This window comes from Emydura macquarii, unplaced genomic scaffold, assembly GCF_026122565.2.
Source record: "Emydura macquarii macquarii isolate MOO-44397 ecotype Brisbane River unplaced genomic scaffold, CSIRO-AGI_Emac_v2 contig_306, whole genome shotgun sequence".
Classification (NCBI taxonomy): Eukaryota; Metazoa; Chordata; order Testudines; family Chelidae; genus Emydura; species Emydura macquarii.
This window is the reverse complement of record NW_027130443.1, coordinates 10,814,444-10,830,184: the sequence shown is the minus strand read 5'-3', so window position 1 is coordinate 10,830,184 and position 15,741 is coordinate 10,814,444. Positions and strand designations below refer to the sequence as shown.

The 15,741-nt window shown below is 50.3% G+C and overlaps 1 protein-coding gene across 4 annotated transcripts in view; it reads right to left on the bottom strand.

Moving 5' to 3' along the window:
* The window catches only part of ARID3A (AT-rich interaction domain 3A), a 109,090-nt gene that overhangs the window by 80,229 nt on the left and 13,120 nt on the right, over window positions 1-15,741 (bottom strand). For all 4 annotated transcript variants that reach the window (XM_067559033.1, XM_067559040.1, XM_067559048.1 and 1 more), the window contains exon 2: window positions 3,286-4,364. In XM_067559033.1, coding sequence (XP_067415134.1) covers window positions 3,286-3,704 — 419 coding nt within the window. In that variant the 5' untranslated portion in view covers window positions 3,705-4,364. The remainder of the gene's footprint in view (window positions 1-3,285; window positions 4,365-15,741) is intronic.

Here is a 15,741-nt window from a genome sequence, read left to right as displayed (position 1 = left end):
CTTAGCTCTCCAGGAACCAAGGGAGAGATAGAGAGGGGACTCGGACAGAACAGGGACTCGCAAGAGGAGATGGCGCTGGTCCCTGAGAAGTGGGGGAGCAAGAACCATCACTGGGCGGCCCGAGAAGGAGAAGATTAGAGAGTTATTCTGGGGGAAGAAAAATCCTTAAACTCACTCCTTTTCCATATACATTTTTGGTTGGTGAAGAGACCATGGGTTTATTAGCTCCAGGTCCTGCTTCATCTCCATTCCCCCCCCCCACAAAACACACACACAAACTCACTCCTCTGTGCAGAGGAATGTTTGTTTTGGAGCAGTGTGGAGATCTCATTCGTCCACCCCTCCCTACCCTTGGGTCTCAGGGGGAGCGGCTGACTCCACAGGACACACTTTACATGAACAGATCCCGTGCACAGACGGTTTATAAAGGAACAATAACGCGTGAGATGTTAGACGCCTGTAAGCAGACAGGTGGCATGTGTCACGGGGGCTGGAAGAGGGAAGGCCGCCATTCCACAGACTGAGCTGGGACCGCGCTGCTATAGCACGTGCTGGAGAGTCAGGACTCCCTAGCTGGCCCTGGCCCGGACCCGTCTGCTGCAGATCAGGCACAGAGGCTCTCAAAGGCACTCACCAGAGGGTGGCAGAGCACATCAGTACGAGGGGTTAATAAGTGGCTGTCAACTTTGGTGATAAGCCACCCATTGGGCTCTCACAACGGATTAACCGTTATGAAAACCATCAATCACTTAGAAACGGACCCTTAGTAAAGGGTGTGATCTGGATCTATGCCAGCGAGTTTCCTGGGAGGGCCGGGAGTCTGCTCTGATAAAAAATGGTCCAGTCGCCATTTTCCACACAACGTGCCCCCCTGGAAGGCTGGTGCCAGACCCCGGCGGCATCCAAAAAAGGTCATCTGCTGCAAGTCAGCAGTCCAGAGCGGTTATCCCACATTAAAGAGGGGCTTGCCACTTGTAGGTTACAGATGCCCTATTGCTAATTTCCCCATCATGCACCACGGGTGCCTCTTGCAAGTTACAGGCAAAGGGAGGGGCTCCTTGGAACCTTTAGAAGAAGCAATTCAAAGAGCAGGGTTCTGCTGCTCTTCGCTCAGTCTGAGTCAGAGGTTTCGGGAACATGCAGCCCTGTCACCTTCCCTAAGGAGGTGCCCCACCTCACTGCATGGCGAGATCAAAACCCACCCTACCACGTTTGCGCCAGATGAGCATGTTGCCAGGATGCAACTGTGTATTTCTTGTCGGTTAGACGGCTACAAAAGGGAAAGGGGAGCGAGGCCCTGAAACAGCCCCTGGAGAATATCCAGCACCACTGCTTGGCTCCTGCCATTTGTGATCAGAGAGGAAAAGCAAGACAAAGGGGGAACAAGATTCAGTGCATCCGTTTAACTTGGAAGGTGTCTAGTCATGCTATGGGTGTGAACTTGCTTTAACCAAAGGCTCGCACAGGGGAAGGTGAGTCACCTGCTCGGCTTTTAAAAAAGAAGGCAGATTTACACTTCAGGTTTCTAGTTCCTCCCTTCCCACAGCCACCAGTACATTGTAACAGATGCATCAGCTTCTAGACTGGTGATCGTTACCAAATTTTATACCACTTGAAACGTCACAGCGGCAACAGAGACCGAACTTTGATCCCCTCTCCCCCTAAAAGCCACAGCCATCCTAATACTTGAGCTAAACGAGAATCTTCATAAGCTGTTTGCAGTATAGGGCATATGACACACATCGGAACACTTCAGATTCCATCTTGTGAAGCGCAATGGTGGATACACATACAGCCAGTTCATTGCAGTACAGCAATTCCCCCTCTACTCCCAACTCCATCCCCCCAACACCACAAGTTAGGCGGAGATATACACAGAAGCCCAGCCTAACATTCTGTTTTCATAGCGCAAACCAACTGAAACAAACAGATCACCCTCACTTTCTCAGTTCTGCTTTTTTAAACAATTATTTCAATTTTAAAATGATCTAACTTATTAGTGACACAGGGAATTTTGTCCATCAGAAATACAGATTTAATTTGACAGCGGCCCTTTAATTAAATTTCAAACTGGGCCGTTTGGCTATCCCAGTGCAAAGTACTGAGACGGCACTTCCAAAAGCAGACGGCTGTTGACAGACAGTTCCCGCGGCTGTCCAAAGAACCCTGTCCTATATGGGGTGGCAGTGGACAGGTGGGCTGGCACCAGCCAGAGACAACAGAACAACCTGTTGCCTGGGTAATTTAAGACTAAACAGGGCTGCTTCAAGGACCCTGCACTAGCTCCCAGAGAAGATGGGGACCAAATTACCCGGCAACTCCTCCAATTTCTAAAGGAAAGCTACAGCTGAGTACAGCATTTATGCGCCACAATGACCACAATAGGCCTGGCACAGAGATGTAGGCAGAACAGACTCCCTCCCCATTTCTCCCGTAAGCTAAGCCCATGGGATTCCCTCCCCCAAAGCAGTTCCCAGACAGGAACCAGGGCTGCCACCGAACAAGGTTCTCCCCACCAGCTGCCAAAAGGTTAAAGTGCTATTGGAGACTCAGCAGAAAGCGATAGCACAGCGACATTCCGACTCCACGGGCAGGAGTCGGACGAGACCCCTCTCAGCCCGCACAATGACTTCAAACAGAACACACGTCCCCAGAGGGGTCCCAGCAACGCTCTGGCCTGCCGCCACATGGCCTCAGGCCACCAACATCAGACCAGCGGTGGGTGCTAAATCATCAGACACCCGCCCGAGACGCGCGGCACCTGTATTTATACAGCAGAAGGGAGACATTGCTCTGAATCCCTCACCACGTGATTTTCATGAACGTGAGACTTTCAGTGACTAGAAGCAAATTTAGCTAAATGCAAGCGTGATGGTTTCCAAACATGCACAGCCTGTTTCAGTACATGGCACTTTTCTTAAATCAAGAGGAACCAGTGTGCAATCGAAGAACACGCCTAGGTTCATTTGCATAAAACCAACCTACTTTACCTAAATAGGATGCAAGTTTTATGCTATGTTCTCTGCACACATGTCAATGTAACACACTGACCAAGCATTATAGTGTTCCCCCTCCAGTGGCTGGTCCAGCAGATAAAAGCCCACTACTGTTCAATGTTAACAGAGGTACTTTTGTAACTCAAGTAGCAAAGGCTTGTGCTTTCAGCCACGTAGGTCCCAGGTTCTAGCCCCGCTCACAACCCATGGTGCAGCTAGAACTGCACTAAGTGGCGTCGTTATGCATGGCCCATGCCCTAGGTGTTAATTTATGCTAATTTATACTCACAGCTCCTCCTCTTCCTCCGAGCCCATCTCCTGCTGGTACCCGCCGTCATCCTCTTCCTCTGCCTGCTCTTCCTCTTCCTCCTCCTCTGAGGCCTGGCTCTCATCGGACATCCCCGGGCTGGGCGAATGGCTGAGCCCAGCTGCTGCTGCCCGCATAGCGGCCAGTGCAGCCATCTGAGCCCGCTGGATGCGGGCGCTCTCAGGCTCCGCCCCCTCCTCAGGTGGGGCAGGGTCCTGGCTGCGGCCACGGGCCAACAACGGCGAGGCCCCAGCGGGGAGGGCGACATTCTGGCCGGTGGCGGGAGGAGGGGGCGGGGCTGGCGGGGGCGGGGTGGAGCGCTGCTGCTGCGCCTCGAGTTCCTGCTGCAGCCGCGCCCGCTGCTGCCGCTGCAGGTTCTCCATCACCGCCTGCAGCTTCATGGCTCTGCCAGCGGGCGGCAGCTCCCTGGGGGAGCAGGTGGGCAATGCACCTGGGGTGCAATGCCCTGGAGGGGAGGGGTACCCGGAGGACAACGCCCTGCGGGGGGGCAAGGCCCCAGGGGAGCTGGACGGCAAGGTCTTCAGAGGGTATAAAGCCCTGGACTGGGAAGTATCCAGGGGGCAGTGCCTGACAAGGTGCCCGGTACCCCGGGAGGAGATGAAGGACAACGGCCAGGGGGTTTACAATGCCCTGGAAGAGCTGGGGTGCAACGGCCTGGGGGACATGCACAGGCGCGCCGCGCTGGGGGACGTGGGCACCAAGGTGTTGCACTAGGGACTGCTTTGCACCGAGGAGCCGACACCCTGTAGGGCAGCCGGCACGTTTCCCTGGGGACCGTGGATGGGAGCCTCTGAACACGAAAAGTTCGCTGGTTGCAAGCCCCCTCTCCAGAGCATCAGTCTCTGCGCACGAAACAACTGGCTCAGCAAGCGATCACCGCAGTCCCGGACATTGCACACCCCTTAGCTTCCCAGGCTGGCCTGCAGCATCCAACTCCCGCTTGCCACCAGCTTCCTTCCTTGCTCCGGCTCTGCGGCAATGGCGGGCTGGCTCCCACTAGTCCTTGGCCAGTTCTGCTTCATCCAGGGGTCTGCGCAAACCTGTCGGGAGGGGGAACGAAAAAGAAGGGAAAGCAAGTTAGTGTGGATCGGGTTGAACTTGCCTTCTGGTGGGGCACTGTAGGGAGGGAAGAGTTAACCAGGAGCCTCATTACTCCCGAGTTAATGCAAGGAGGGAGGCTGGGCCCTGCCTGGCTGGGGGGGGAGGAGCGTGGGGGCGGGGGGGGGAGGACAGGGGAGAGGCAGAAGGCTGGAATGAAGTGGAAGGACAGTCCCTCCCCACCCCCAGTTGCTCTGCAAAGCCTGTTGCCGGCCTGCCTTGCAATCCGAGAGGTCCTAAGCCGGGGGACTGGTCATTAGACACCTGCCTCCCACCACCTCAAGGCAGCTCCCAACAGCCCTGGTGTCACTGACCCACAGATAATGGGCTCCCCTCCCCCGCACCCAACACCTCCTAAGTGACCCTCCCCCCGCACTGCTGCTCCCCAGGATGAAGGCTCCTGGGAGGCAGGACTACTGGAAGAGCCAGTCATTCATACACAGCCCCCCCCTCCCCCATAAGCCCTGCCCCACAACACAGAGCTCTGCACTGACTGCCCTGCCCAAGGCTGGCCTGACCTTGGAGACAGAGAAACTGGCTAGTGGCAATTGCAAATACATGGAGGAAGCCCCTCCTCTGCAGTAGGACCACCTCTCCCCACCCCCCCTACTGCCCAGCCCGACCTGCTCGCTCCAAGGCTGCAGAGGAAAAACTCAAGGACACAGCTAGGCCCAGTCTGCACCACATGGCGGCTCAGCACAGGAGGACAACTGTGTAACTCAGCGGCTGTAGCATAGATGAGCCGCCAGGACGAAGCCAAACCAGGAGCCTGACCTCGTCCTTCCTGAGATGCAGCAGGTAGGGCCCTGGACTAGGCAGCAGGTAACCTAGATGCTGTCCCCCGCCTAAGCCACTGGTTTGCTGCATGGCACTTCTGTGCCTCAGTTTCCCTGTAACATCAAATGTGGAACAGTGATACTGCCCCACCGTCGCAAAGTGTCTTGAGATCCTCACACACCGAGTATCAGCAGGCGCCCATCTCAGCGAGGGGCTGAAAATGGCTTGTCCAGTAGCATTACAAAAAAATGGGGGGGGGGGTCGAGCCATTTGGCCTTCGCTGCTCATGGGAGGTAACAGTTTAGAGACCAGCCTGCATGGATGGGTCCCAGACAAGGGGAAGATCCAGTGTACCTGGAACAGCGTTTACACACAGTTCCTTAGATTTGGTTTGAGGTCCAGGGTCAACAGCCCCTGAAAAGGGGTCCCCCCTCCCACCCCAATACTCCCACTCCTGGGTGACAGTATGCTGTGACCCAGGGGTTCCCAGACTTGGGTGGCACAGGACACCGCTTTGACAAGTTGCCAGGAGCGCGAGCGAGGGCTGCCTCTCGTTTTTACAGCACATTTACATACCTAAGGAAAATAAATGCTTGAAAAGTCTGCCTGCCCTTTTCTTGACAGAGACAGGTCCCTTGATGAGTTCATCAGCTGTGAAAACAAGAGTCCCGCCTCCCCAAAAGGTTTTCCCAGTGCTATTAAAAATGTCCATACTAGACTAAGATTTCCCAGCACTAAGCTTTTATTACAGTAATATCCAGCCAGAATCAGAGCCCCCTTGTGCTGGGCAGACACATAGCGAGAGTCCCTGCCCCCAAAGTCCCTGCCTCAAAGAGCCCAGGCGAAAGAGACAAAAGGTGGGAGGGGAAACAGATGCGCAGAATAGGGAAATGACATGCCCAAAGCCACCATAGCACAGAGCTGGTAACAAATGGCAGGTCTCCTGACTCCCAGTCCAGTGCCCTATCCACTAGGCCCCACTTCCAGCTGTTCAGCTCCCCTGGCAGCCAGGAAGCAAAGACAGGAGTGCTAGAGTAGACCACAGTTCAGCCACCAGGGCCTAACCCGGTTCAGCCCAGATCTCGAAGACACCAGAGACTCGTCAACACGGGCGCTCCCATTGTCGCTGGCACTGAGGGAAGCTACGGGGCAAAGGGTAAACAAAGCTCCTGAGAGGCTAGCAGAGCTGGATGCTGGTCTGGTCAAGTCATTAGCCCCTTCGGGCTGCGTGGCCAGATCGGAGATGTACAAAGGAAGGCAGCTGCCGAGCTAATTTGTCCCTTGGGCGTCACTGCTTTGAGGTACAATCCACACCCTCAGTGCCACCATTTGGAGGTGGACTAGGCTGCAGCAGGGTAGTTCCAGCACAGCCAAAAATACACTCGGGGCTTAGCAAGCTGCATTTGAAACAGCGTTCTGGGACTGGGCAAGAGACGGGGGGAATCTGGCAAAAAAAACCCTAATTTTTTATTTTAAATCTCCACCAATGTTGTTCAAGTTTTCAAGACACAGGATCTCACTTCCCTCCCTTCTGCATTGGTTTCCCTGCAAGCATTCAGGGGATTGAGTTTTCACACTGTGAATGAGGATTGAAAGCAGTTTAACGCTGCTTTAAACTTAACAGCAGCGAACCACAAAGTAGCAGAGGTCCTCAAGGTGGTGGAAATCAGTGTAACTGAACCTTAGGCTTGGTCCAGTTTAACTGCAAGCTTTAAACCAGTACTGGGCGCTTTTGATCAGCCACAAGAGAAAGCTGAACTGATAGAACCAGTTTTTAAAGCCAGTCGCATCCACACAGCGATTTGCATCAATTTAACTGAATCAGTTTAAAAAAAAAAAAAAAAACACCCACTGATTTAAAAAGTCAAACTGGTGCCACTTTCATATTTCTAGCCTGGCCCCTCCACAGCTGCAACACTTCCCTGGAGACGGAGAAGCAGCACTTCCAACAGCGAGAGCATCCAATGACAGGGCGCTGCTGGGAGAAACATGTGGACAAATCCAGGCCCATGCAGGACAGTCACCCATCTCATGAATGGCATCGAGTGCTTCAGAGACCTTGGGGTCAGTTTATTCTGAACCAGGTGGAGCAGGTGCAGACATCTAGTCCCTTCCGAAGGGGACACACTACAGGCCAATCAGTAGGTGGAGCATGGCACATGATTTCCAGAGAAAGGGACAGCTAGAGTGGCTGGATTGAACTTGCGTGATTTAAAGAGGAAAAATATGAGAAGGACGGAAAAGTTTCTAGAAGATCTCACGTGGGTTAAAGCCGGAGTGATGGTTTATGTTTGCAAAATGCAGGCTGTGGACTAGACATTAGGGGCTTGTCTATGCAATTTTTGTACCATTTTAATTATAATCTGTTCAGAAACTGGCATATAGAAGGCAGTAGAATCTGCTGGCATAGACTTAGTTATAGCCCTACAAAGGCAATTACGTATCCGTGTACTAAATACACAGGAATAAGCTTATACCGTACGTACCTTTGTACAAATACAACTGATCCGTGCTGGGAGGGTGGTGGGTGTCAGACTGATTTAACTGTGCGCTGAAGTAGTACAACCTGTGTGTTTAGCTCTGTACCAGTGTTGGCATTAATGGCTGGAGGTCTAAGACCCTCTTGAGTCTTGGCATGTTAAATAAAGTGGAATTAGGTGGGGAGATGTGAAGATAAATATTCTGAATCCCATTCATAACTGTGTGCAAGGACTGAATGGCTGTAGAATTTGAAGGACGGGGTTAGTCCATTGATATTAATAATGACAAAATAAGGAATTTAAAAATAAATGGATAAAGCCCAAGCTCCGTTCTTAGCTATCACTTGCTTAAAGAAAAGCCAGAAGTAAAGCGTTTATTCACTGCTGAAGACAACAGGATTTTTTGGGACCCTGGCAGCTCACGGGTGGTAGTGTCCCAGCCCAGTGGCTACAAACAAATCCTAAACCGGTAGGGCTGGAAGGTCCTCGAGATGTCATCAAGTCCAACCGCCTGAGCTGAGGCAGAACCAAATAAACCTAGACCATCCCTGACAGGTTTGTCTGTCCAACCTGTTCTCTGAAAATCTCCAACGATGAGGCTTTCACAACCCCCCGTGGGAGCCTCTTCCAGTGTGCAACTACCCTTCGGAGTTAGAACGATTTCCTAATATCTAACCTAAATCTCCCTTGCTGCAGATTAAACCCATGACTTCTTGTCCCACCGTCAGTGGATAACAACTGACCTCAGACCAGTTCTCCAAGAGGTTACGGCTAAGGAGTGAGGGGGCGTAGAGGGAGGGGGAAAACAGAACCAAGAAGAAGCTGAGAAAGCATTTTAGCAGGGCTGAAAGCCCCCCGCCCGTTGGAGACATTCGTTCTTTAAGGATGTAGGCAGCAGAGGGGAGGACAGGAGACAAAAGCAGGTTTATAAAAGGCCGGTAGTTAACTATGAAAAGACAATGGCTGGCTTTTCCTCCTCCACCAAGATATAAACCCTTAAAGGGAGGGACGAGGAATCTGGAGACAGCTTGGGAAGCATAGCAGCCAGAGCGACCCTTGGCTACGCAAGGATGTTCTATGGCTTTAACTAAACCCGTATCATGATAGCGGTGCAAAGCCCAGTGCAGATGCACTTACATGGCTAGACAGAGGTCAATATCATAGGGAAAGGGGAATAAGCTATTCCAGTAGGAAGGGGCCCTCTGCCAGTGGAACTGTGTCCACATTAGGGGTTTATAGACTTACAGACATTAAGGTCAGACAGGACCATTATGATCATCTAGTCTGACCTCCTACAGAACACAGGCCACAGAGCCTCACCCACCGCCTCCTGTAATAAACCCCTGACCTATGACTGAGTTACTGAAGTCCTCAAATCATGGTTTAAAGACTTCAAGGTACAGAGAATCCACCAGCAAGTGATCTTTAAAAAAAAAAATTAAGCACAAAGTCACACTTTGAGCCAAAATCCGTGTTTAGACCAGTTCTCTCTCATGTTGGCATTTAGTACAAAGTGAATCCACCTGCTCGCTCTTCTCATATGGAGGACTGTAAGCTCTTTGGGGCAGGGACAGTCCTTGTTCTGTGCTTGTACTGTGCCTACTGCACTACGGTCCTGGTCAATGACAGAAGCTCCTAGGTGCTAGCACAATTAAGAGAATACAAGGAACAGGAGCACTGACAGGTGGTGACTTGTCCAGGGTCACATAACAGGGCAGTGGCAGAGCTGGGAATAGAACCCAGCTTTCCTGAGTCTCACTCCAGTGCCTCCATCCATTAGCCCATGCTACCACCAAACACTGAGCTTCCCTTACCCATGAGCCAGGCTTTTCTAGCCTTCCTGCTTGCCAGGCCATACAACAAGGCCCCAGTTGGACTGTGTCTGGGACCTTAATTGCATCCATGGACTTCGATTTCTTGCACCTTCCACTGAAGCATCCAGTGCTGTCAGAATATTGGACTAGCTGGACCATGGGTCCAGCGCAGCCTGGCAGCTCCTGGGTTCCTAATTATAGCTGGAGTGTAACATGGGGAGGGGGAGGGGAAGGGGTAGGGAAAGGGTTGCTCCAGCATGGGGCGACTAGCACAGTTCTCAGAACAGGAAGATTCCCATGCACGCCAATCAGAGGAAGCCAAGAGAGATCCCTGGTTTCAAAACCCTGCTCTGAACAGAGCTCGAAGTCCAGCAAGCTCTTTCAGCACCACCCACTTATCCGCTGAAGGCTGAAAAGGTGGTTCTGTCTTGCAGTGCACATGGACCTCAACCGTCTTAACTTCGCCCGCATGTTGCCCTGCTCAAGTCAGAGGCTGCAGCGCCAGCGGAACACAGCCACATCCATTTTGTGGAAGTCCCCTGCAGCCCCGCTCGCTTGTTTCTTCTAAAAATCTCCTACCCTTACAGAGACTGGTAAAGCTGCACCCTGAGGAGCCTGGGTGTAGACGGGCGCTGGGACCATCTGCCAACATTCTAGCCACCACATCCTCGAACCGACTGCAGCGCGGGTACAAGACGGGCTGGCTTGCGCCTCCATCACGTCCCAGCGGGCAGGGCAAAGGGAGCAGGAGTGAGGAGAGCTGAATTCTTATTTCCCAGCTCTGCCACTGACCTGCTGGGTGACCTTGAGCCAGCAACTTGTTTCTCTAGTCCTGTTACCACTCCCGCATTTTCGGTCTTATCTATTTCGATCGTAAGCTCTCTGGGCAGGGACGGGCTCTTATCTGTTTGTACAATGCCTAGCCCACTGGGGCCCCCCATCTCGGCCAAGGACTCGAGGTGCTACTGCAACATAAATATTAACAGCAGCTACCCACCCAGCCTCTGGGGGAAGAGGAGGTGGGGGAGAAATGATTGCAAGGGTGGGAAAGCTTTGGGAAAAAATATCCCTAGCATAAACAAGGCCGAGAAGTCTCTGTGGATTCCTCCACCCACTCCGTTTACAAGAAAAGGGTGAGGAGTTCCATTCATAGAGAGACAGATTGCAACTGGCACGAGAGTCATTCCAGTAACCATGAGCTTGCAGGTCACCCTTCTTTGGTGGTTGGTTCCGTTTTGCTATTAGTTGCCAAGTTGGTCGATGCACTGATCAAAAACGAGAGCAACGAGACGTCTCTTTCCTAAGATTAGCTCAATCATTTCATTATCTCAGACATGTACATACAGCAAAGCCTGGTTAATGGCCGTTCGGGCGAGGAGTTGCATTTATTTAAGTTTTCAACTTAATGGAGGGGAGAGATGCCAGCCGGAGACTCTGCCCCCTCCCCCAGCGGGGTTTATTCTGACATCATGTACGGTTTGCTGATTAATGGCTCTATAATCTCAGTGTATGTGTGCGTAGATACCAGGAGCTGGTCTGTAAGTGGTTGTATTTTGCACCGCCTGCTGGGGACAATGCAGTAGCCTCAGATATTGCCAAGGTCTTGGTGCAATAAAGTAACCAGTTTTGAGAAAAAAAAATAAATAAAAAATTGTATTTAACCTAACACCTTCAGGCATTGCAGAGAATCTTGTATTAAGAGATTACTCAGCGACGAGTGAGGGTGGGGAGAATCCATTGCCTTCTAATAAAGCTCAAGCAGAGTTTTACTTTAGCCTTTGGGGATGGAGACGTATTTTGGGGTGCCTACATTTTGGGGATCTCTTGTACCGGTTTCCACTATATCCCTGCGCAATTGTACCCTGTGCAAAATGCCTTTCTAACAGCCCCTAGGAAAGCAGGCAGGAGGACGTGGGAAGCCCGTGTGGGAAGTTGGTTTTTGTGAACTGGACAAACGTACTGGGGGGACACACGGCTTTCCTAAAAGGCTCCCCTCTGTGCTGTGGGTAGATGCCCAGCTCTCAATACAATCCTCATACGCAGCTCTTTCCCTCCTTGGCACAAAACTGCCACCCAGGGAAACGTTCTGAAGTGACCATGGACAACTAGGGTTAGGAGCACAAAGATCTATTGGGGACAACTTGTATTAACAGCACACGCACACACAACCAGGACCAGGGCAGCAGGCTTGAAGCAGTTGAGCCACTGCTGCTAGAAACCTGCTGAAAAACAAACAATTTGATCCGATATCTCCCCACACAGCAGCACACCCCCTCCACACACACACACACACTTTTCATCCCCGGCTGAGAGGCAGCAGAGGCAGGAGTGTTGTCCCGGTCGGGCTGCCATTCGACATCCATGGATCATTTTCTTAAATGGTGATGGATGCAGTGTCCAAATACGTTTTCTCTAAGTAAAGGGGTTCCCTCCTGCACCCCCAGGCAGAACAGATCCATTAAATGGATACTGAAGCCACATCAGAATTGAGGGCTGCGTGTAACTGAGACAGGGTCTTGAACTAAAGGAGATGCAGAGACAAAGGTCTAATGATATCCACAGAAACCAATTAAAACCACACCCTATGGAAGGCAGTGTTGTCTAGTGGATAGGGACTCAAGGGATTAGCCACTGACCTACTGTATGACCTTGGGTAAACCACTTCCCCTCCCATCCTTTGCTTGTCACGTCCATTTAGACTCTAAGCGCCTCAGAGACTGTATCTGATTGTGTGTCTGTACAGCACCTGGCACATGGGGCCCAGATCTCGGGCGCTACGGTACCAATTTTAAAAATAGTCTCAGCAAGGCTGATGTGCTAGAAGCAATCATGTTGGCGTTTCAGCTGCTAACCCCACTGACTTCCCACGAGGGCAGGTGCTCAAAAAAAACAAAAAAAAAAACGGTGTCAGTTGAATTCAGCTAAAAATAAGCTATTACAGGCAGTTAGGTTTTGAAAGTTGATAGACAACTCTGTTGTGTTACGCTGCCCTAGCCAGGGCCACGTAGCCCACGCATGCACACACAGTAATGACCTGTAGCTGGACAACAGTTTTCAGTTTACCTTGAATCCAACAACAATTGGCGGGGTGGGGTGGGGGGGAGGCGTTTGTCTCGCAAATACTACTGCTGTGGTTTAGAAGTTAAAGATCAGGGGAGAAAAAAGAAATCAGGAAGTCCAGAATAGGGGAAATCTTCCCCGATGGTGAAGCAGAGAGCAAGTCACCCTGCACCACAGCAAAGAGAAAATGGGAGAGGAGGGTAGAAAATTGTATGGTTTTAAAGAAATGCGCAGATCCTCCTTCAGCAGAGAGGGACCGCTTTGCATTTTTGTTTTTACGTGGATGTTTTTGCCCATTGTGTCCATTCCCCTTCCCACACATTAAAGCGACAGAAGCTATTTCCTCCCTTCCAGAATTTGTTTGTTGCTATGGCATGGCTGAGCTGGCCACAGGAGATAACAGAGCACGCCATCGCTAAGCCAAACTGATCGAGCAGGGTGTTGTTAGAAAGTGGCTTGGTCTTGCCTGTACCGATCATGCAGTGTCACCAGCCTGAAGTGTCCAAAAACTTGTGAGTCAGTCCCACAAAAACTAGGGGATTTACACATATGTAAGTGTGGGGGCCTTCTGGGGTTTTTTTTGTTTTTGTTTTAACAACCCTTTAGGGTTCACGTTTTCAATCTTCTCTCTGCAACCATGAGGGCTAGAAACTTAAGTTAAAAAAAAAAAAAAAAAGCGCAGCTGAGATTCGCACATACTCTGAAGCTCTCGGAGAAAAAACACACATACACACCCTGACACCAAACAAGGGAGTGAGGTGTTTGCCCTGTGTCGGTTGTCCATCATTGCCACCAGTGCAGAATATTACCATTCTGATGGTGTCAGAAATCTACCCAGCCATGCACCAGCTGCACAGAGCAGTGGAGAAGCAGCCCGGGATCGCAAAAAAATAAAAAACTAGAAAAATTAAAGCTCACAGCCCATTTGTATTGCCCTGGTGCCCAGGAGGCAGAGTCATGGACCAGAACTGTAAAACTCAGAACAAAACATGGTCTAAGCCCCACAGGGTTTACAACTGAAGTAACCCCACCTTACTGAATGGATATTATCGCTCTTTCACAGACCTGGAAATTGAGGCCCAGAGAGACGGGACTTTGCTAAGGCCACACAGCAAGTGACTAGTAAAGCTGGGAGCAGAACCCAGGAGCCTTCGCTCTCGGTCCCCTGCCCTAACCACTAGACTGCATTTTCTTTCATGCCAAGTTCTGAAGGGTGCATGGAGCGTGCGATGGTTATAGACATAAAACGAGGAACGTTGGGAAGGAGCCTGTAAAAAAATTCTAAAGTTTGTTGTTGAAGATATAAAGGGAAAAAAATCTCTGGTCAGAACGCAGTCTAAACAAACTGCTGACAACGTTAAGCTTGTAGTTAAAGTAATAGGAGTTCAGGGGGAAATTGCACACTACTGAGAGTTTGGTGAAAGAAAAAATTGCCACAGGCTGTAAGCACAGTCAAAACCACAGAAATTAAGACTATAAAACAAAGATGCCGGTATAAACTAGTTCTACTAGGTCAAAGCAACTTTTTAATAGCACCTTTTGTCCCCCAGGACCCCAAGATGCTTTACAAACTGAAATACAGAACATATCAGAATGTCCATCAGTGTAGGGCAGCCACCTCTGGAGCAGAATGAAGCAGCTGTTTTAACTGCAAATGCTATGCAACAGTTGAGTACAGGAAAATGCCATGCTGATTTGAATTGCTTGAGCCTCCTGGTCAGTAAATTATTTATATTACAGTAACACCCAAGGGCCTTAATTGGCAATCAGTGCCCTGTTGTGCTAGGCACTGCCTAAGCAAACAAACAAATCCTAGAGAGAATGTGCCTGTCAATTAATTCCATCTAATATTCCCACCAGCTGCCTTGACTAGAAGTATGTGGTGCTCATTAGCGGGATGGACTAATATTAGCCACAAAGCAGCATAGTAACAACTCTGCAATTCTGACACACAATCACTTTCCTAAGCCAGAACTCAGCCTTAAAGATGCAACCTCCAGCAAAGACTGAAGAGTTTGCAGATGACAAGTTGAGAGCCAGGACATGACGGAGATGCTGTGGGGGGCTATCACAAAGCCAGGGAGCAAAGGATTTTGCAGCTGAGGGGTGGGACGCATGGTGGAAAGTGAGCCTTGTTCATTCCACGCTCGGCTTCAAGACAGCGCAACTTGTTCTTCAGTTTCGCAAACACTAAATTCTCTCATTTCTTTCTGAATTGTGAGCCTGACCCCAGTTTTAAGAAGGTGAATCTTAGTGAGGCAAACCTGGGGATTGCAGAACTCTGCCTTCTATTCCCACATCTGCCACAGACCTGCTGCATGACCACTTAAGCAAATCTTAGCTTCCTCTCCAGCACTGTCTTGTCCAGTTAAATTAAGCTCTTCAGGGCAGGGAAGGGGCCTTACTATGTGTATATACAGCTCCTAGCACAACAGGTCCTTAAGTGCGACGGTAATGACTAACAGTAATAAGTTATTTAGATTCTAGCAAGCAAAGGACTTTTTTTGGTGGGGACAAACATCTGGCCTAAATGGATATTGATGGGGAAGGGAAAAAATTGTTATATGACTGGATTAAATATGCTTTCTTACCTCCCCCATTTTCATGCAAGTCAAGTCATCGCAAGCTTTTATATTGGGGGTGGGGAGAGAATGGATCAAACTTCAGTCACACAGCTTGTGAAACACACACAACAACAATTTACACCACTGGAAATGGCGCACAGGCAGAATAAAGATTCACACCAACAATCAGAGAGGGGATTGCATTTAAAAAGCCAAAAGTAACAAAGGTTAAGTTCAGACCTAGCCCGAAACAAAGCAAACAAGAAGATGGATACGAACCTCTTAGTGGTTTTTTTAGACGTCAAAAAGAAAGAAAACTCTAAAGACAATTCCAAGGGCTTCGTTAGAGAACGTCTAGCCGCAGAATGTCACATCCATTCCCCCCACTCCTTTTTTTTCCCCAGCCAAATATAGATTTTATTTGCAAGTCAGCCCTGTCGAATCAATAGATCCTGATCCCCAAACACGTAAGCAACTTGGGTCGGGGGGGGGGGAATAATAATAATTAAAAAACCACAACACAATCGACTTGGTCAGCTTTACTGGGGTCGGTCTTTAACTCAACTGGTAAATGAAGAGGGTCGCTCTAGTCTCATACTCAGGGAGAGGGGTGGATAGAAAAAT